At 33.3% G+C, this 22,168-nt stretch overlaps 1 protein-coding gene and 1 long non-coding RNA gene across 3 annotated transcripts in view; one reads left to right on the top strand and one right to left on the bottom strand.

The window, feature by feature from the left end:
* LOC116156944 (uncharacterized) overlaps positions 1-22,168 on the bottom strand; it is a 69,971-nt gene that overhangs the window by 22,615 nt on the left and 25,188 nt on the right. The gene's annotated exons all lie outside the window — the stretch shown is intronic.
* Positions 465-20,483, top strand: LOC105084515 (calcium-activated chloride channel regulator 1). The gene is made up of 14 exons (XM_010974657.3): positions 465-703; positions 1,872-2,012; positions 2,212-2,359; positions 3,143-3,251; positions 5,273-5,453; positions 8,978-9,205; positions 10,026-10,250; positions 12,222-12,399; positions 13,350-13,450; positions 13,809-14,033; positions 14,164-14,434; positions 15,010-15,180; positions 15,684-15,923; positions 20,143-20,483. Exons 1-14 carry the CDS (start codon positions 545-547, stop codon positions 20,481-20,483), a joined length of 2,718 nt encoding a protein of 905 aa, XP_010972959.3. The 5' UTR covers positions 465-544.

Below are 22,168 nucleotides of genomic sequence, written 5' to 3'. Positions count from 1 at the left end.
GTAACCAAAAAACCCATTTGCTCCTTGACTCACAGCTGTCCCCAAACACTCAGCTTATATCACTTCCTTCTAAAGGAAGAATATAAATACTAATTAACTGTCACTCCCACTCTAGTTCCTTTATTCATTTTGTTTTGTTTTTCTTTTTAAGCTGGCCTTTTTCATCTGTTATTTCCTTGTGCTTTTCATTTCAGTTCCTCATTCTTCCATAGAGTTCATTTCCCATTGGATGACAATGACAATTATCGCAATGAATGGCCACCATGATGAGGATGATGACTACACAATCAAAAAGAATTGCTCAGTTCAATAAGTCCTTAACACCTTAGCTGTCTTAGAAAGTATGATTAATGTTCAGCATAATCCCCATTGCTACTTAACAACTAAACAACTCTTTAGGTTAAGAAAAGGAAGTGCCTCAAGATATTTCAGTAATATATTATATTTATGCAAATATGTGGGTCTAGAGTCAAATATCTCAGTTAAGCAGGCACATAAATTCTCTGCTTACATTTCTAATAGGTTAATTTCAGCAAGAGCAAAAATGGCACTCAGTCTGAATGTTATCCTGTTCCTAACTTTCTATCTCTTACCTAGAATGAAAAGCTCAATGGTAACTTTGAATAATAATGGATATGATGGCATTGTCATTGCAATTAACCCCAGTGTGCCAGAAGATGAAAGACTCATTCAAAACATAAAGGTAAGAGAAAAATTTATTATCCAGTTACTTTTATTTCAGTATTTTCAACTCGTGTTGCCTAGGCACATACACACATTCATACAAAGTTATAACTTTACAAAATTGTTTTGACAGTATTCATCATTTATGTAGTATGTATCTGAACTGCCAAGATTAATATCTGCTTAGTTTAAGTATTATTTATCATACATTAATAGTATTAGTCATTCCCCTAATGAATTATTAAAAGGCCAGACTATCAATACTTTTTCAACTCATTAAGCTGACAGAAAGACCTTAGAGATAGTGGAAAATTATTCTCAAATTTTAGCATTATAATGTTTAAATAACTAATTGACACTTAAGCCCTAGAGGTTTATTATCTTTTTTTTTCCCAATTTTTCAGTTGTTCATACTTGTTCAACTCTGAAAAAATTTGAAATTCTTCTGTATCTGATCTTAAGGAAAATATGTATTTTTGAAGTTGACTTACTTCCTAATTTTACTTGGGTTAGTCAGTATAATAAGACACTTGTTATATAGAACTTTATACTATTATCTTTGATCCTCCCAGGATCCCTATGAGGTAGTCAAGAACAGAGATGATTAATTATCTTTGTTGTATAAATGAGAAAAGTTAAGTGATTTGTACAGTCATACAATAAGTAGTAAAAGTGGAACTTGAAGCCAATGAGACCTATATATTTTTTAGAAAATTACTACTTGGTAAAACTTTGCCTTTTATAAACATGTGTCATATGAGAAGATAACTCAAAATAAATCTAGGAAAATTTTTTAAATTAACAACAATAAAAAAACAATAAAATCTACCAAACTTTAAACTCCCAACCCAATTATAAGCACCTCTGTTTAATTCAACAAGCACCTTGCCAACAGGCTCCCAGTCTCTGTCACCTTTATATCTCACTCAACACCCTCACGTCCTTCTCCAGCCTATAATGCTGAATGCAGGTCTGGATAGGTTTTAAAAAAGAGAATTGATTTCTAAGTATATGAAAATGGGAGTTTACAGACTAGAGAGATACAGTAAAATATAACCTATTTTTCAGTTAGTCTTTGCCAAAATATTTGGGGAGAGGGGCTTAGATTAGCTGCTTCTTGTTTGTATGTACACTTTCATGTTCATTTCATGTGAATTGTTACCACAAGGTGTTTTTAATATTGTCAGGAAATGGTAACTGAGGCTTCTACATACCTGTTTCATGCTACCAAAAGAAGAGTTTACTTCAGGAATGTAAGCATTTTAGTCCCAATAACCTGGAAGTCAAAATCCGAGTACTTAACGCCAAAGCAGGAATCATATGACCAGGTAGGGTGTTGTACCTAACTCCTAAACTGCTGCTTTCTTCTTGTAATTTTTAAAAATTAATACTCATAGCTTTTAATAATTAATAATCACAACTTTAGTATTTAAATTAGTAACATGACTGGTCTTAGTTTAGATGAAAAATTCCTTGTTTTTGTTGCTCTTGGGATCTGTTTTGGTTGTTTGTTCTTCTGCTTTTTAGGCAGATGTCATAGTTGCTAATCCTAACCTAAAATATGGAGATGATCCTTACACACTTCAATACGGACAATGTGGAGAAAAAGGACAGTATATACATTTCACTCCAAACTTCCTGTTGACTGATAATTTGCCTGTCTATGGGCCCCGAGGTAGGGATATCTATTTTATACTTCTGTTTTTATTCCCACTGGAAACAAATATAACGCTGTAGTTAATGGTATTTTTAAAGATTTTTAAAAGCAATAAATAGGTATTAATTAATCCCTTTGGAAATTTACTAGTTATGTTCAACTTAATTATACTTCTTGTGTTTGTGTGTTTAATAATAAAATTAGTCATTTATTGATACTAACGCATTTTAACCTTTTTGGTCTAATGAAAGTTGTCAATTTCTGGATTTCCCTGACTCAGTTAGGTTGAGGATATGGGGTAGGGAGTCTTAAAATATAAGGAAATAGTATTTAAATACAGGTTTCCCCTACTACCTGAAAGTAGTGTTCCTATGAAACCTTTCATAAGTCAAAATGGCATACAGCAAAGAAACAATTACTTTAGGACACGCGTTGTTAACAGATGCACAAAATACATCAAGATAAAGCACAGTTGCTCATAGACACAGTTCGAAGGTACGCGGTTTGATGCTGAGGTGCTGAGTGTAGCTCCCAGGGAAGGAGCTTGGTGGTGCCACCCTCCTTGCTCTGGGTGTGCACTGCCTGTAAAACAGCTGGCTGCAAAACCAGTGCTGAATGCTATTTTTGCTCTCTGCCTCTTTTCAAAAAAGCAAAAATGCTCTTTGAATTTCCTTCCATTAGTGAAAACAGGTACTAATGTAGGTCTTTTTAAAAAAGTGAAGTGATATAAAGTGAAATTTCAAAAAGCAGGGATACCTATATTGTAAATACAAATTTATAAGTGGCAATATTCTCTCATAGGCAGAGTACTTGTCCATGAGTGGGCCCATCTCCGATGGGGAGTATTTGATGAGTATAATGTGGACCGGCCATTCTATTTTTCCAGAAGGAACACCATTGAAGCAACAAGGTATCATTACATTGAACAAATCTGTTTTCACAACTTTTCACTTAAGAGTTTTTAATTTTTTATCCTAGGCAAACAAAGGCATTCTCAGAGGTTCAATGCTCACACAGTTAATTGCAATATCCAGCCTGCCCCACTATGTTTTTGTCCAGCAACTTCTGGGGATTACACGTTAGAATCAAGATCAATCAAAAACTGGGAATCATGTCAGTACTCATGGGGATTATGCTAAAATATGTTACTGTCAGAGGAGAAAGGAAAGAGTTGTAACCTAAATCTTAACATACTTGAGAACTGGACTTCAAGTTCCTATACAATCTTTTGTTCCATTTGATTCATAACTTTTTAAGGTAAATTTGTTTCACTGAAATCAATTAAACTGTTAAATACATCATGTTAAATAGTCTCATGTTAAATATATTTTAATTTTCATTTAATCTTGAGCTTAAAGGGAAAAAAAGTACTTTTCATAAGGATAAGTGAGAAAATTGATTTTTTAAGAAATATAATTCTGTGTAAATTTAGGCAGGCCTTATTTATGAATAGATACAATATTTAAATTAAAAATAATATCAAGCATATGGAGTAAAGAGCATTAAGGAACAAAAGAAATCAATGTAACAGGAAGTTAGTCTTTGAGATAAAAAACATACTAGAGGAAAGAGGTGTGGCAGAAAAATGCCTTTCCCATCCCATTTGTGTTGTTTGCATTATCTCTACTGAGCTGCCCACAATTTTTACAGACTAGGCTTTCAACCCAATACACTCATTCCTCTCACCTCCTCCCACCCTACTCCTCCCAGCACCACCTCCCTTATTCAAACAATGCTTGTTCATCCTTCAAGAATCAGTTTAAAACCTTCTTCCTTAAGTGTCTTTCCTCTCCCTCCATTTGGGTTCACATACCCTTTAAGACAGTTTCCAAAGCAGTGTAAGGGGTTTCTCTCACACTGGGCAGAAATTGTCTGTGTAATTTTATTTTCTCCACTAGATTTTAAGATCCTTGAGGACTGATTTTTTTTAATCCCCTAGCCTTGAGCATGGCATAAAGTAAAAGCTAAACAAAGAATGTATCAAACAACCAATTTTTCATAAATTAATGAAAAATGGATGAGTTTCCTTATTAGTCATAAAAAAGAGATATATTAGTTAAAAACGTGTATCTAAAATAACATTTATTGAGCCAGGCACTTTGTGGGAGGCAGTGTAAATTTAACTTTCATGCTCACTCTAAAGGTAACCCTCTTGGAAACTATGACTAACCATCTCCTCTAATCCTTGCAATACAAATAAATTTATTACAATGGGATTAATGTTATGAAGTACAGTATTAACACAGAATGGGAATGAATCCTGCAGATAAACAAGAACTCTTTGGAATCTTTTACCCACACCCCAACCCACTCCATTCCCTGCCAGGGACTTGACAATTATCTTACTTATTATTAAGACCAGAAGGTTTGAATGCATAAGCATTGTCATGCAGGGTTTATTTTTATTTCTTCCTTCAGTCTAGCTCAGCATTTTTCAAACGTAAATTGCAAAATGCTGTAAACACAAAACCACCTATGGTTTTCTATGTATGGGATATATATGTATCCATCTATATAACAATATATATGTATATATGAACCATACATAAGAAATTTAAGAGGGTTTTAAGCATAATGTTGACTCTCCCCTCTCCACTAGGAAGCACCTCGTCTGTATGTCGTAACTCACTTAATCTTCACATCCCTGTGAGTTAGGAATTATCATCTTTAGCTCAAAGTCACAAGGATAATAGATGTACTGATCACATTAGTGAGCAATAAATATTAATACATATGAATTAACATCATTATTCTTGTTGAAATCGATAGTAAATAGTTAATAGGACACTGTGCCCACCTCTGTCAAAATGGAACGTTGGTACATGATCTATAGCAACTGTCACTGAGGGAATGACTTTAGAATGTTAATCTTTATTCATAATTTCTCTAGCCTTCATCTATTTTTTCTTTCATCTAATTCTTTCATCATAGATGCTCAACTCGTATCACTGGTGCTAATGTAGTTTTCAAGGAGTGCCAGGGAGGCAGCTGTATAACGAGGCCGTGCAGACGTGACTCACAGACGGGGCTGTATGAAGCAAAATGTACATTTATCCCAGAAAAATCCCAGACTGCAAGGGAATCCATTATGTTTATGCAAAGTCTCCACTCAGTAAGTACCTTCTTCTTCTAGTCTCACAAAGGAAATTTTGGGGGAAAAATAATTAGGGAAGCTGGATTTTCTGTTATGAAATTATGTATACCATAGAAATGAAGGAAATTACAAAGACAATTAGTTAGCAGTCATTTTCTCCAGTCCTGTGTCAGGGTGTGTCTGGAAATTATTCCATTCTTTTTACTAACTTGTTTTTCTTTTTTTCTTCAGATGTAGAACTGTACCCTTCTCATTGGCATCACAGAATTTCTTATAACATCCCTTTCCTCATTTGACTTCTGTGGACTTGTGTCCACAACCTTACTTTTAACTCTTTCTAAATATAGTAATACTACTTTTCCAAAGTAATTCATTCAATAGCTTTGGAAAGTACTGACATTCCCTATTTTCCATTAACTTTACACTAAAACACACAAGTTATAGCAAAGCGATACTGTGAAGACATAAATGGTCCTGTCTCTACAAAACAAAGGGGAAAACTTCACAATCACCAATCACAATACAACAATTTAAGTTCCAAAGCTAATGTTTGACTCGAAATATCTGGTTTAAATGTATAAAGCTCAGTAGATAAGAACAGGTGCCTTGAAGTCAGATAGACTTGATATCAAAACCCGGTCCGTCATTTTCAAGCCATGTCACTATGAGCAAACTGTTAAATCTCAGGTTTAGCTCTCTCGTCTTTTAAATGGGGATTATAATGCTCACTTTACAGTGTCATTGTTGTTAGGTTTATAAGAGCTAATACATACAAAGTATGATCATAGTGCTTAGCACAAGCTGAGTACAAAATGAACTTAAAATTTTTTAACTTATAAAATATTTGGATAATAGTGAATTGTCTCTTCCCTTGGATAAATCCAGTCTTAATTAATGCAAACATATTATAGTTATATAATGAAAGTTTACAAACATGTAAAGAAGACTTATAAATGTGAAACATATGAGTTATTAAAAACAACAGATCAAAGTAAAGTATACCATCCCTAGATAGTAAACTAACATTTAAAAGAAGCAAATATTTTTATACCAAATTACTACAACATATACATCCCTGGGTAGTGGTTTATAAAGGCTTGCTGTTTCCAATAAAATTTTAATTTTTTTGGAGTCTAGGGCATAATGATGAAGGACTTGAATAAAAATATAGACTTGATAATTTCTTCTAAAACTCCTAAATGAATCCAATGAAGATATTTAAGCAGAAATTGTTTTCCAGAGCTCCATCCTGGAAATATTTGAAAGATGAGTTAAGAAGTTTCACTTTAACTTGCTGAATCTGGGTCAGCAAAGGCTAGCCAAATAATTCAGCATCCGAATAGGTATCAGATCATGTGACACAAGAGGATAACTGAAATATATACTGCCTGTACCAAACTATAAATTCCAAAATCATTTGACTGTGAGAAGATAACTCATGCCTCCTAACTGGTAAATAAGCAATAATGAAGAAAGAAAATCATGTAGCTGAAATATGGAGGGCAACTAATTATACAAGATATGGCTCAGAGACAAATACTGTGCTTTAACCATTTATCTTGTCCAGAATAACACTACCTTCTAATTAACATAACATAGACTAAATATATTACATAGCATCTGTACCCAGGGCATAAGCTCAGACCCAGGAGAAATAAGATCTGAAATGTTGAATGTTCAAGTTTATGATTCCCTTCCCTGAAACTTCATTACTCCCACTTCATGCCCAACACTGTGCTAGGAGCTGAAAAAATACTGAAATAATTTAAAATATCTATTCTTGAGGAACTCAGTTTAGTGAAAGAGGTAGAGATATAAGAAAAATATACTTGGGTACAAAGTAGAAAGAGATAGAAACCAAGTGCTATGAGAGTACAGCAAACCTCTCCAACTGGAGGTCAGAAAATGGTTTCTAAAGAGATGAGTTTTGAGCTGGGATTTGGAAAAAAATAAGTATGAACTTGCCAAAGCAGGACAGGGAAGGAAGGGAGTTACAAGCAAAGAAACAGGTTTACAGAAGCAAAGAGTGGAAAAATACAGGGAAGTCACACATGACTGTACAAGTTGAGCACTGCCCAAATTACTTGCATCATGGTCACTAAAGATTTTAATATTGATTAGAACAATTTTCCATAAAAAGCAGTAAAAAAGACTTGAGAAAAGGGCACCCTTTCCTAAATTGCACAAAATTTTCTCTCCTTTTTTCCATTTGGATTAGTGAGACCCTGTGAAAGTTTCCAGCACACTCTAAGGATAGGAAAAGGTTCAGTGTTCTATAAGCAAAGCATACATAGTGAGCAAGGGGCAGGAAATAAGACTGAAACAAGAAACTGGAACCTGCAAAGCTAGGGTGTTTGTATTTTATCAACTTCAGATTGCTGATGTGATCAGCCAATTCAGGAAGATAATTCTACTAGCTGTGAAACACAAAATGGAGCGAGATGACAGTGGAGGCAGGGAGACCAGCTGGAAGGCCACGGCAACAGGCAGATTAAGGGGCCTGAAGGCCCTGGATAAAGCCAGTGGGTGTAGCAAGAGGAGCTAGATTTGATAGGCATTTCATATCATCAAGATGATTACAAATTACTGCTTTGACTGAAAAATGTACTTTTCTCCCATCCAATATAACCCCTTCCGGGAAATGTAAATCGGAAACATAATAGAAGAAAAACAAACTCTTAAAACTTGAATAGAAGGTATTCAAGTTTAATAATTTAGTTCTAAATCTGAGCTTACAGCTGGAGATTTTGTATGGGGAGGGCATTTGAAAAAACAAAATGAGACTTATAAAGCTAAGGTTTTACTGCAAGATGAATTCTTTTCTGAATGCTGCATTAGTTTATGCGAGTGTCTATCCAAGTTACTACGTTTTCAGAACTTGGAGGATTTTCACAGATTCTTTAGTAATGAAACATCATGTGGCAGAATTACTGGATACAAATCACCATTTGCAACTGAAAGAGAAGCAATTGCATTTCCTTATTTCATCCTACATTTTCATTACTTTTTCGGAAGTATTATTTTATTTACAGCAGAGTTCATCAGAACTAACAGCATTTGAGGTTGTGAGAATATCTGTCATCAAGGTTTTCAATAAACTATAAAGAGACAGAAAATACCTAGGCAATTAAAGAAGGCCATTTTCTTTATCCCACTTTTAGGGGGCAGCTAGAAATTACTCCAAATCCTGTCCCCCTCTCCATTAAACTTAATTCCATGCTTGAGTCCCACCAGAGCCTAGAAGGGAAGGTAAGAAGTTAACCTAGCAGTTGTGCCAGCTGTCACCGCCCCCCATGCTATGATCTGCCTATATCTAAAAGGAATCACCAAATAACTTCCCAGGATATACAGATGGTTTTACTTTGCTTCCTCTCCACTCAAGTATGCAAGATGGACATCAGAATGTTAGATTACGAAACGATTTTTAATTGTCAGGAGATAAAATCTGTGAAGGATGTATACGGCAGCCAACTGTGTATTTGGGAAGGAAGGTAACGCCTCGTCAGTGGCCATATTATTGTCTTTTAATTGATCTTTTTCAGGTGACTGAATTTTGTACAGCAAAAACACACAATACAGAAGCTCCAAACCTACACAACAAAATGTGCAATAGGAGAAGCACATGGGATGTAATCATGGGCTCCAGTGACTTCCAGAATGTATCTCCCATGACAGGAACAAACCCACCATCTCATCCCACGTTTTCACTGCTTAAGTCCAAACAGCGAGTTGTCTGTCTGGTACTTGATAAATCTGGAAGCATGGATTCAGTAAGATCTTTATTTGTTAGCTCTCCTAAATTAAGTATTTAAGCTAATAGAAATATAATTTAATCTTAGGTTTAATTCTACTAAGGTAACTAAAATATATTTTTGTTATTTTAATAAATTTAATTACAAGGATTTTATATGGACAAGCACTAGAAGATAATATACCAAAATAAAAAGTTGTTTAAAAAGGTTATTGGATTATGGATAATGTTTATTCTTTAACTTTAAATTCTAACAAACTAGAAATAACATAACTGATGAGAAGAAAAAGTAAAAATTATCCATAATTCTATCATTGAGCATATGTCATTCTAGTCTTTTTTCTGTTTATGTATTTGTTTTTCCTCCTCAAAAATGAGATTATATCTTATATAATGTTTTATAATATGATTTTTCTGCTTACTGTACCTTAAACACTCCCCAAGGAAAAAATTGATTCCATGACATAAATTTCAATAGTTTTATCATATGCAATACTATAATTTAGTCAAATAACCCCCCATTATTGGACATTTTGGTGATATAAAATTATGTTGCAGTGAACATTTTTGTATGCATTTTTAAATTATTTCTTTAGCATAAGTTTCTGAATATAAAACTGTTAAAGAAGGTATAAATTTTTAAGGCTTTTCCAAGTATAACATGACTGATTTTTAACATTTTTCTTTCAAATTATTTCTTTTTAATATAATGAAATTAAACTTTAAAATACAATAATCAATTATTATCATGGTCTCTGGCCCATGAACAACCTTGTCTTTTACCAATCTTTCAAGACTGGAGGAGATTTGGGAATTGTTCAGACATCTCTTTCTTACAGGAAGACCGTCTCTTTCGAATGAATCAAGCAGCAGAATTATTCTTGATTCAAATTATTGAAAAGGGATCCTTGGTTGGGATGGTCACATTTGAAAGTTTTGCTAAAATCCAAAATAATCTAACCAGGATAACTGACCATAACGTTTACCAAAACATCACTGCAAATCTGCCTCAAGAGGCCAGTGGTGGAACTGCAATTTGCAGCGGACTCGAAGCAGGATTTCAGGTAAAATAAAAAGGCTTTTCTGAATATCATTTGCCATTTACCGTTGTTTTTAATTTTGTCCAGCTATCTTGGAACAAGGATCATGAGTTTATAGGCCCCTTATTTAAATAATTTTAGAGGCTTTCTGTTGTCTATAGCTGGAGCCTCTCTGAGTGTGGTTATATCACCAACATACTCCAGAGATACTCAGTTGCACTGAGGAGTGGCTAATTAGGGGAAGAAAAATCCAGTGTGCGCATAGCCATCATGATTTTAGTGAGGATCAACTATGCATTGCAACAGTATGGATGTACCTAAAGGGTTTTATGCTTACTTAGTGAAATAAGTCATACAGGGAAAGACAAATATTTTGTTATCAATTATATGTGGAATCTAGAAAATAACACAAATGAATGTATATAACAAAACAAAGACTCAGAGCTATAGAGAACAATCTGGGAGTTACCAGTGGGGAGAGGAAAGAGGGAGGCACAGGGTGGGGTATGGCTTATTCATATAAAATAAATAACCAGGAAATATTATATAGCACAGGGATATACAGTCATTATTTTGTAACAACTTTAAATAGAGTATAATTCATAAAAATACTGAATCACTCTGTTGTACACTTGAAACTAATATACCATTGTAAATCAACTATAATTCAATAAAAAAGAAACAAGTGCTCAAGAAAGGATTGCTATTTTATAATAACCATAATTCTTATATGTATAATAATCATAATTCTTACATATGCCTATTCACTTCTAAAATATGACAGTACTATATATTGGGATTGTGTCATAATGTTTGCACTTACTGGTTCATAAATGTTTTTCTTAATATGTTTTGATATATATCATATAACATTTTGACCAGAGTCTACTGCTGGATAGATTATATTAAATTACATTCAAACATATAAAAACTTCCTAATTACTTATGTAATGAAACCATATCAATATATAAACCTTTACTTACATAACCATGCAATTTATCTGAAATTTATTGAGCATATATACTACATTATTGCCTATGTTAAATGCTTTATATGCATGCTCTTACTTCATCCTTACTATTAATTTTTTAGTCAGGCACTATTATTATGCCCAGTTTGCACATAAGGAAACTGAGGTGCAGAGAAATTAAGTATCTCTCTCAAGATCATATGTCAGTAATTGGTAAATCTACAGTTCAAACCTGGTCTTTCTTACCCCAAAGTTCAAAAAGGTAAGCACTACACTGAGCTATTTATAGACCTCTATTATAAATATAAATATATATTTATATATATGTATATATATATGAATGAGAGAAATTAAATACTAACTATTCTGTTTAGCAAATGGCAGAGCTAAAATTTACTCTCAGTTTGTCTGAGTACATTGTCTTAGCCAATATTCTTGGTACAAGCCAGGAAAATACCCCTCAAAATTATAACACTTGGTAAATTCATAAACTTCCTTCTTCATAACAGGTCAGTGTTTTTCCCAGGAATCCTGAGATTCTTCAATTATCAACTAAAATGCATAAAAAGACACATGTCACATCATTTAACTTTGCATATCTGCCTTCACTCACCACTTTGCAAATACTGTCTAACCTTCTAAAACTGCCCGGGTCATTTGCCTCCACCCCAAGTATCTCTTGGGATAATAATAAAAGCTAATGTTCATTGAGTACTTACAACGTGTTAGGCATTGTTCTCAGTGTTTTATTCTTTCTCTCTTGAGTAGCTTCAGTATATTTGAAAGGGTTAGAAGCACTTTTTAACATTCTATCTAGGAAACCCTACATGAGCGTTGTACATTACACTCTATTCCAAGCCACCTCAGCCTGGAATGTCAACTCAAAGGAAGTTTCCTCTGATGGGCAGGCCTAGTGACTTCTCTAAGACTAAAGTGACTTCTCTAAAGACTAAAGGTTTATTCCTAGTTTAAATCTTTTTAGATGTGATATTCCATAATTAATAATCTGGTTTTTCATTATCAGGCAATTATCCAGAGTAACCAGAGTACTTCTGGTTCTGAAATCATATTACTAACAGATGGGGAAGATGATAAAATAAGCCTGTGCTTCGAGAGAGTAAAGCAAAGTGGTGCAATCATTCACACCATTGCTCTGGGACCTTCTGCTGACAAAGAACTGGAGATGCTGTCAAATATGACAGGTAAACTTTTGGAACACTTTGCATAGGAAGTACTTTTTCAGTTTCTCCCATTCCATGGACTCTATCCCCTTAAATTACAAAACTGCTCAAAATTTTCCTGTCCTAAAAAATAAATCTTTATCCTTTCCTTGTCTTTCTTTCAAATTAATATCTTCCTCTCCCCACCCCCACTTCTCTCCATTGCTACCTATACTGGCTTCTTCTAATATTAGTCAACATTTGCTGTCTTCATTCATTTCTCACTGCTTTCTACCAATACCACCTAAATGAAACTTCTTTCTCCATGGTTACTCAACTGCAGTTCCAAAATTCTTGCTCAGTTTTGGTCCTGCTCTTTCCTATGGTAGATTCAGATAGCCCCGTTTTATCGAGGAAGAAACGGAAACCTAGAGAATACAAATGATTTGCCCAAGGCTATAGTCAGAGACCTGATTACCAAGTCTTGCCCTTTGCAATCCTTTCTTTTGCAGCTCCTGATACCTAAGTAATCTTCCTCTTACTTAAATCCCGTATCATTTATATCCTGCACTTACTTTTTATTTTATTCTAAACTATCATTCTCTAATTGTTTTGGTATATCTTAGATACAACTAAAAAATAAGCAGACAGTTTAAAAATTGTCTAAAATTTCATTCCATAACATTATTTGGGATTAGATCAGCTTTACTAATGTGGCAAGCACTTAAATTTTAATAATTGATATAAAATGATAATATTTGGCCAGGTTTTTTGTTTTGTCCTAACATATTTTGAGCAAGGTTTAGTTACTGTAGGATTACATCTGGGATATTGATATACTAAAAGTTCCTAAGGTCCAGAAAATTCATCTTTTATAAGTTTAAAAAGAAATTTTAAAATGTATTCTATAGTACATAGATAGCAGCATAATAGCAAACACGATTTTCTCATTTAAAATTAATATTATAAAAGTAAATACAATTCCATTTTAGGAGGACATCGTTTCTATGCCAATAAAGACATAAATGGCCTCACTAATGCTTTCAGTAGAATTTCATCTAGAAGCGGCAGCATCACTCAGCAGGCTATTCAGGTCAGTATCTCAAAAAAATTCTTTGCCTTTCCACATTTGTAATAAGTTTCTATTATCCTAAATAGTAACTTCTTCTTCTAATAAATAACTCTTCTGCCTGAAAGCATTTCACATGTGCAGAAGAAAAACATCCTTACTGAATTTGCTTTTTGTGATACTTATAGACACTTTTTTTGATTCTTCTATTTTTTATCATTATAAATGCTTTTTATATGCAAAATTCTTTAAAATAATAATTATTTTCATTGAAATCATAAAAATACATTTAGAGTTACTCCGAACTGACTAAACTATGAAATGCTATTAACTGTAATAACAAATCAGTTTCATGTGTTTGTTGTTTTTATTTATGTAACAGCTGGAAAGCAAAGCCCTAAATATTGCAGGAAGGAAATGGATAAATGGTACAGTGCCTGTGGATAGTACAATTGGAAATGACACTTTCTTTGTTGTCACATGGACGATAAAAAAGCCAGAAATTCTTCTGCAAGATCCAAAAGGAAAGAAATATAAAACCTCAGATTTCAAAGAAGATAAACTAAATATTCGGTCTGCTCGGCTTCGAATACCAGGTATTGCCGAGGTAAGAATACACTATTATTTTCGTCATGTTTTATCAACCAATTTTGAGGGAAAAATGAAGATAACATCTTATACAGGAGTAGGAAAAAATTCAAAAGCTCTCAAATAGACATTCTTTTTAAAATTTTCAGACAGGTACTTGGACTTACAGCCTTCTAAATAATCATGCCAGCTCTCAAATGCTAACAGTGACAATGACTACTCGAGCAAGAAGTCCTACTACACTCCCAGTAACTGCAACTGCTCACATGAGCCAAAATACAGCACATTACCCTAGCCCACTGATTGTTTATGCACAAGTCAGTCAAGGGTTTTTGCCTGTTCTGGGAATCAATGTAACAGCCACTATAGAAACTGAAGATGGACATCAAATAATATTGGAGCTCTGGGACAATGGTGCAGGTAATAAGAATCTACATCAACTTTCACTGAACTGAAACTCCTACTATAGTCACATGACTTAGAAGTCAGTCAATATTTTGTATGTATGCTAATAGATCATAATTTAAATGAATTAAATTTAATTTGAAATGTTTTTAATTTTTTAACTTGTCACTTAGTTATCTTGACTAGACATAGACATGAGTACATTTATCTTTTTTAAATTTTATGAACAACTTTACTTTTCCCATGTAACTTAAAGAGTATAATTTTTCTCTATTTTCATTCATGTCAGTGTTTTGCATTTGCTTTCTCCAGTTTAGTTATATTTTCCTTTTTTTGTTAGGCTTCTTTTATGAAATAATAGTAGCTAATATTAATTGAATACTTACCATGAATTAGACTTTTCCAAAGTCAAAGGTTTGCAAGTGGCCAAGCCAGGCTTTGAACCCAAATAGTCCGATTCTAGGGTTCATATACTTAAAAAATTGTGCTATACTATCTCCCAAAATGGTTGCCATCACTAGTGCTCATGAACAGTTAGGATTGTCATTTTTACTCTGTTTGATGTCTAATTATTACATTTCAATATCAAGGTGCTGATACTGTCAAGAATGATGGCATCTACTCAAGATATTTTACAGATTACCATGGAAATGGTAGATACAGTTTAAAAGTACATGCCCAGGCAAGAAACAATACGGCTAGGCTAAGTTTAAGACAAGGACAGAACAAAGCTCTGTATATACCAGGCTATGTTGAAAATGGTAAGTAGCATTAAAATGGAAATGTGTCATTTATTATATGTGGCAAGCATTCAACATATAATGTACCATGGAAAACCTAGGTATACAGTTATATAATCATCTCTATGTTTCAAAATCATACTCTGCTTCTAGTATGTTTTGCTTATGTCCCCCTCAGTTCATTTCATTTACGTTGAGAAAAAAATTTACTGAGCACCTCCTATGTGGCAAGCATTTCGGTAGATGCTGGCGCTCCAGAGATAAATAAGACACCATCCTCATCCTCAAAGAATTTACAGTTAAGTAGTAAAGACAGACAGGTTAAAAGATAGTACAAACAGTGCTTAACGTCTCCTCATCAGTTTTAAAACGACACCAATAAAACAAGCTATTTTTCACTAGAAGCTGTTACTTTTTCAATGGCTGCTATCAGTCAGTGTTAACTCTCTACAGCTGCAAATGAGATTACAAGATAAAGAATAGACATCACAATCTGAAAAGTCATAAAATTACTTTTCTGGTAGGTAAAATTATACTGAATCCACCCAGACCTGAAGTCAAAGATGACATGGCAGAAGCTGAAATAGAAGACTTTAGCAGGCTAACCTCTGGAGGGTCGTTCACTGTATCAGGGGCTCCTCCTCCTGGTAATCACCCTCAAGTGTTCCCACCCGGTAAAATTACAGACCTTGAGGCCAAGTTTAAAGAAAGTCATATTCAACTTTCATGGACAGCTCCTGGCAACGTCCTAGATAAAGGAAAAGGTAAGTTTGATATTACGTTTAAAAATATTGAATACTAAAATAAATCTCAATGGCTTTCATTTGCTAAAAATTTTCTAATGTCGTATTTATAAATAACATGTATAGAGTGTCTCCTGTGGGCCACCTATTTTTATATGTGAAAACTGAAGCTCCAAGAGTTAATGCACTAGCCCAAGTTATTTCTATATTTAATAAATTAGAAGTTTAACTCACCCTTGTCAGATTCTGTTGTGCCAAACTGCCTCTCACATGAACCATCTTAGAAATTACTTTGAGAAGACTGAGTTAACAGCATCCCATTGCACTCTTTTGTCCCTAACAAGGAAAAATTTTTCCAATCTCATTTACTCATTGACCTTTTGTTGAATTTTCAAACACTATTAAGTTCTTAAGAAATAACCCCTACTTTCAACAGTCAGTTGAATGCAGAAGACACTTTCTGCAAGTAAACAGATAATTTTACAGAATGTAATAAGAAATATGCCATCAGAAAGCCACTTCTAGTTGGGGGTTAAGATCACAAGGTATACCTTAAAAGGCTTTTCAGGGAAGACTATCCCTGACCTCGGTCTTGAAGAATGAGAGAAGTTAGCCAAGTAAAGTGAAGATGTCTTAGGGAAACAGGGGATAATGTGCAGAGAAACTCACTAGTTTGAGAGATTTGGCCACGGAGTTTGAATTGAAATTGAAGGCCAAAATATCTCATTCATTCAAAGATCCTCATAATAAATTGCCCTTACTCTAGAAAGTTTAACTCACTTTTAGCTTTGCTTTAAATTTAACTGAATTCAATTAGTATGTATTGAATACCTACAATATTCCAGTATTGTGCTAGACTAGTAGACTCTTCAAAGGTAAAGCCAATCTTTCTATTTTTCCCTTTAAGGTGGAAAAAACAATATGCATATCAATAGACACAGTATCTCAGGGGTTGTCAGTGCTGAGAAGATACACGTTCGATACTCTTTCTCCTGGGTTTTAATAAACCCCTCGCTGTATGCTCTCAAAGAAAAGGTGCTTTTTAATCTTTCATTTCCTGTAAAGCATTTTTAAAGCTGTATTTCTTTCTGTCATTATTACACAAGGAAAAAAATCATTCTAAAACCAAAGGGAGTATACAATACCCACAAAGGGCTCTTTGTGCTTCAATGTTGAAATTCTTACCATGACAGCTTCTGAAATACGTTATGACCCTTAAAGATTTGGTGAAATGAAAAAAAAAATACTTCCACTGAAAAAGCCATAAATGAAATTATCTGACCAAATGTTTAGTTCTAAATTGAATTCAGTCAAGACCAAGCCTTCAGTTCAAGATTGGGTTCATAATAAATGTCCTTTATGCTGATCATAGTAACTAAAAGAAAGAAAGCGTTTCGTAACACATGGGAGAGAAAGAACTTCACGGTATTTAACCACAAAAGCCTAAAATATGTGGGATCTGATCTCCCTCTTTCCTTGTGACAAATAGGAAGAGACTGCAGTTGCTATCAGATGTTACCATTAGGCTTTCAAAAAGAAGGTAGTAGCAGTATCTCAAAAAATAAATGAATATCAGTAAAATTTTGAATGAAGAATTTAAATTTTCTGGGACCCAATTTCCATACCTGTCAAATATGCAAATTAGACCGTATGACCTAGAATTACTAAAACAGATGTAATTCTCATATTTTATGATCCTCTAATTTCATCATTTGGGGCATCAACTGAATAACTGTGTTGTTGGCCAACAAGTAATATTTTTATTAAAGTATAATTGACCTATAATACTATGTTAGTTCCAGGTATATAATACAGTGATTTGATATTCCTATACATTACAAAATGATCACCAGGATAAATCTAATTACCATCTGTCACCATACAAAGTTATTACAGGATTATTGACTATGTTCCCCATTCTGTACATTTCATCCCAAGACTCATTTATTTTGTAACTGGAAGTTTGTATCTCTTAATCTCCCTCACCTATTTCACTCATCACCCCACTCCTCTCCCCTCTGGCAAATACTTGTTTGCTCTCTGTATCTATGAGTCTATTTCTCTTTTGTTATGTTTGTTCATCTGCTTTATTTTTTAGATTCCACATATAAGTGAAATCATATGGTATTTGTCTTTTTCTGTCTGTCTTATTTCACTTAGCATAATCCCCTCTGGGTCAATCCATGTTTCACAAAAGGCAAGATTTCATACTTTTCTATAGCTAAGTAATACTTAATTGTATATATGTTGCATCTTCTTTATCCATTCATCTATCAATGAACACTTAGGTTGCTTCCATATCTTGGCTCTTGTAAATACTGCTGCTATGAACACAGAAGTGCATATATCTTTTTGAATTAGTGTTTTTTTTTCCTTCAGAAAAACACCCAGAAGTGGAATTGTTGGATCATATGGTCTTTTTATTTTTAATTTTTTGAGGAACCTCCATACTCTTTTCCATAGTGGCTGCATCAATTTTCATTCTCAACAACAACAGTATAAGAGTGTTCCCTTCTTTCCACATTCTTGCCAACATCTGTTATTTGTTGTCTTTTTGATAATGTCCATTCTGACAAGTGTCAGGTGGTTTTGACTTGCATTTTCCTGATGATTAGCGGTGTTGAGGATCTTTTCGTGTGTCTGTTGGGGACCAGAAGTAATTAAGGAGGTCAAATACATGCACAATACAGTACCAAATACTCTAGTTGATACCAAAGGAACATTATTAAACATACATTTGCCCTCAAGAGTAATATGTTCAAATTGAAAAAATAAATAGAACCTCCATAAAACTCCTTTCCATACAATTAAAGTTCATGGAAGAGAGTCATCAGGGGATGAAATACATGAACAAGACTTCATGAAGAAGTTGAGCTTCCTGTTGGGCTTTGAAGACTTTTGCATAGATAGGGAGAGGGAGGCACATTCCACGGAGTCATGACAGGGAGAAAGGGAACCAAATAATATGCTCAAAATCAAGAAAGCAAAATTTCACAATGGAATATTTGAAGTAAAGTAAGGAACAGATGGATGGATGGATAGATAGATACATAGATAGATAGATAGATAGATAGATAGATAGATAGATAATAGATAGATAGATAGATAGATAGATAGATAGATAGATAGACCGACCGACCTAAATGGAACACAGAGTGGATGTGAGAGTAGTGGAATGGATCAGAACGATAAGGCCTATTTATTGAAAAACTAGAATATTAAGGCATAGGGCCTGAATATTTTTTTAAAATCCACTAAATTGAAGTTATTCACCACACACTTAAAACACTTTCAACATTTCATGAGAACATTGTAAATCAACTACATTTCAATAAAAAGTGAAAAAAAAAACATTTCATGAGAAAATAGTCTTCACTTCAAAAAGAGACATTTGATATTTTATTGTTCCCGGCATTTCAGAATGTGAGAATATATTTCTATATGATGGCTCTGGTAGATTTCTAAAGGTATTTTGGAATGAAACATTTGTCAGCATCTTCGTTTTCCTTCTTGATAAATTAACAGATATAATAGCTAACATTTCAAATGTTTATTAAGACCCACACATTGTGCTAAACACTTTTCATGTATCATCATATATAATTCTGATCACTAGCATTCAAAAAATGTTTGTTGAATGAATTGAATGCCTGATTCTTTACAGACAAGAAAATTAAAGGTAAGAAAGGTTAAATTTTTCTTTGTTACAGCTAGGAAGTAGTAGAATTATGGTGCTAATCAAAGTCTACCTAGCTCCTAAATATGTTTCAGTTAGTACACATTCTAGCCTCTCTGCCTCCGTTCGCTCTTCATCCTTATTCCTTCCTCCCACTCTGTCTGCTTCCTTACTCACCCATCCTGTTACTCCCTCTCTCAGCTTAATGAGAAATAATACAGACATGGGATACTGAATGTCTTTACAATACTCAAACATGATTGTGTTCCTTGTTCTAAATTCAGAATGGATTCAGTTCTTCATATCTTTATTTCTAGATTCAATTTTTAGTACTATATAATTTTGAATTAAATTTTTTGTGATTAGAAAACTAGATTAAAAACTGTTCACATGTTTCTTATTACAATAAAGAAGATGGAATAACCAGACAAAAACTACAGCTCAGATTTCCGTAACTAAAACCTTTGTGTGCATTTCTGATAGGTCCCTAAATGTAAGGCAATGTGGTAGCAATAAGACAACCTAATGATTTTAATATAAATGAAATGTGTATTTGTTTTCCAGCCAACAGCTACATTATAAGAATAAGTAAGAATTTCCTGGATCTCCGAGAAGATTTTGATAATGCTACTTTAGTAAACACTTCTAGTCTAATACCTAAGGAGGCTGGCTCAATAGAAAATTTTGAATTTAAGCCAGAATCTCTTAGAATAGAAAATGGCACCAAAATCTATATTGCAATTCAAGCCGTCCATGAAGCTAACCTCACCTCAGAGGTTTCTAACATTGCACAAGCAACCAGGTTTATTCCTCTGCAGGAAGCCAGTGTTCCTGCTCTGGGTACCAAGATTTCTGAAATCAGTTTGGCAATTTTTGGATTAGCTATGATTTTATCTATAATTTAAACTAGGAATTGTATCAGAACTGAAATTCAACATTATACATACTTGGTAAACATTTATTTAGAATTTAATTTGTCATACTCATCATCTATTGTAAAACTCTTTAAAATATATAAATGAATGTACAAAAGTTGTAAGTGTCCTTAGTACTTGAGTTCGTTAGTTCTAATTAGTTGCTACATGTAAATCAAAATGAATACACCATTTTCTATCTTTGAAAAATGCATTTATTAACTTAATAGAAAATAAAATGCATATTTGTACTTGTTGGGTTTTTAAGAAACATTTTCAAAGTGTGTTACAAATTCACTTTATATATTAACAAAATCAGGATTTATCCAAACCATCTGAAAAATATTTAGGAATCCACAATAGAAATAATTGTATGGTAGAATTATTTAGGTTTCATTTTTGATTATGAATGAATACTTCATATTATACTTAATATAAACCATAATCAAAAAAGACAATAAAGATAATTTTTCAATGAGAAATTTGTTTTTTATCATTGATGAAAAGTGGTATATCAAAACTTTGACCCTAGGTATAAAATGACTGTTAGACAGCAAGAATACTTTCTTTTGCATGAATTGTGGAACATCATTAAAGTTCCATTTTTATTCTGAGACTGTTATTAGGTCCTAAGACTATCACTAAGATGCTCTATCAGGGCAGGGATTTTTTTTTTTTTTCACTGCTGTATCCTCAGCATCTAGAATAGTATTTGACACACAACTGATATTCAGTAAACTTCATGAAGCAAATTAATGAGCATTTTCATATTGTCAAAGAAATTCAAATTGGACTGATTACATCAGAAAATATCCACAAAATATTATGTGTACATGGTATTGTAAGGATTTGATATAATGAAAACTAACCACTCAATAACAGTGATCTGAGTCAACATGTAGCATTTCAGGAAATTAAATGTATCATGTCAATAGAATTTATAAACTACCTAATAAAATATAAATTAAACTATTTTTATCTTTTTTGTATACATATTTTCATTAAATTAAGCTATGAATATAGCAATAATGTGATTTTTTTTTCTGAGAAAGGGATAGAGAGACAGAGTGACAATGATATTAGAGGAAAATCCTTTGTTTACAGGCAGGAAGATTTCAAACACTCTTTGAATGTCTGAAAAGTAGAAGCTATATGATATATCTAGAACAGTCAGGGAAAAAATTATAAGACATTAGCAAACCAAATCGTGAAGAATATATAAAACATAATAATATATCATGACCAAGTTGAATTTATCCTAGGAATACAAAGATAGATTAATATTAGAAAATCAATGTAAATCACCACATTAATAGTTTAAAAAGGTAACTATTATCATTTCAATACATATACATAAGTATACCATAATTCAACCACTGTTCTTCATTAAAAGTGAAACCTTTGAAAACTTTATTAACCTAATATTATGAACCTTAATATCTAACCCTGATCATTTAAAAAAAAATTTAAGGGCATATTAAATCCTTGAGTAGGGATGAGAATTTGGACACAAAAGAGGGAGAATTCCAAATTCCTAAGAAAATAAATCACTGATGAGTCCATAAAGCATAAAAAATTGTTGACTATGAAAGTCTCAAAGGGTCAGAGAATAATTTATTCTATCTACATGGCCATTATACTGAGAAATAATTTACAGAGCTTTAGCAGTCACTGAG

Source organism: Camelus dromedarius, chromosome 14 (assembly GCF_036321535.1).
Source record: "Camelus dromedarius isolate mCamDro1 chromosome 14, mCamDro1.pat, whole genome shotgun sequence".
Lineage (NCBI taxonomy): Eukaryota > Metazoa > Chordata > Mammalia > Artiodactyla > Camelidae > Camelus > Camelus dromedarius.
Note: the sequence above shows the minus strand (reverse complement) of the source record. Positions and strands in the feature narration are given on the sequence as shown.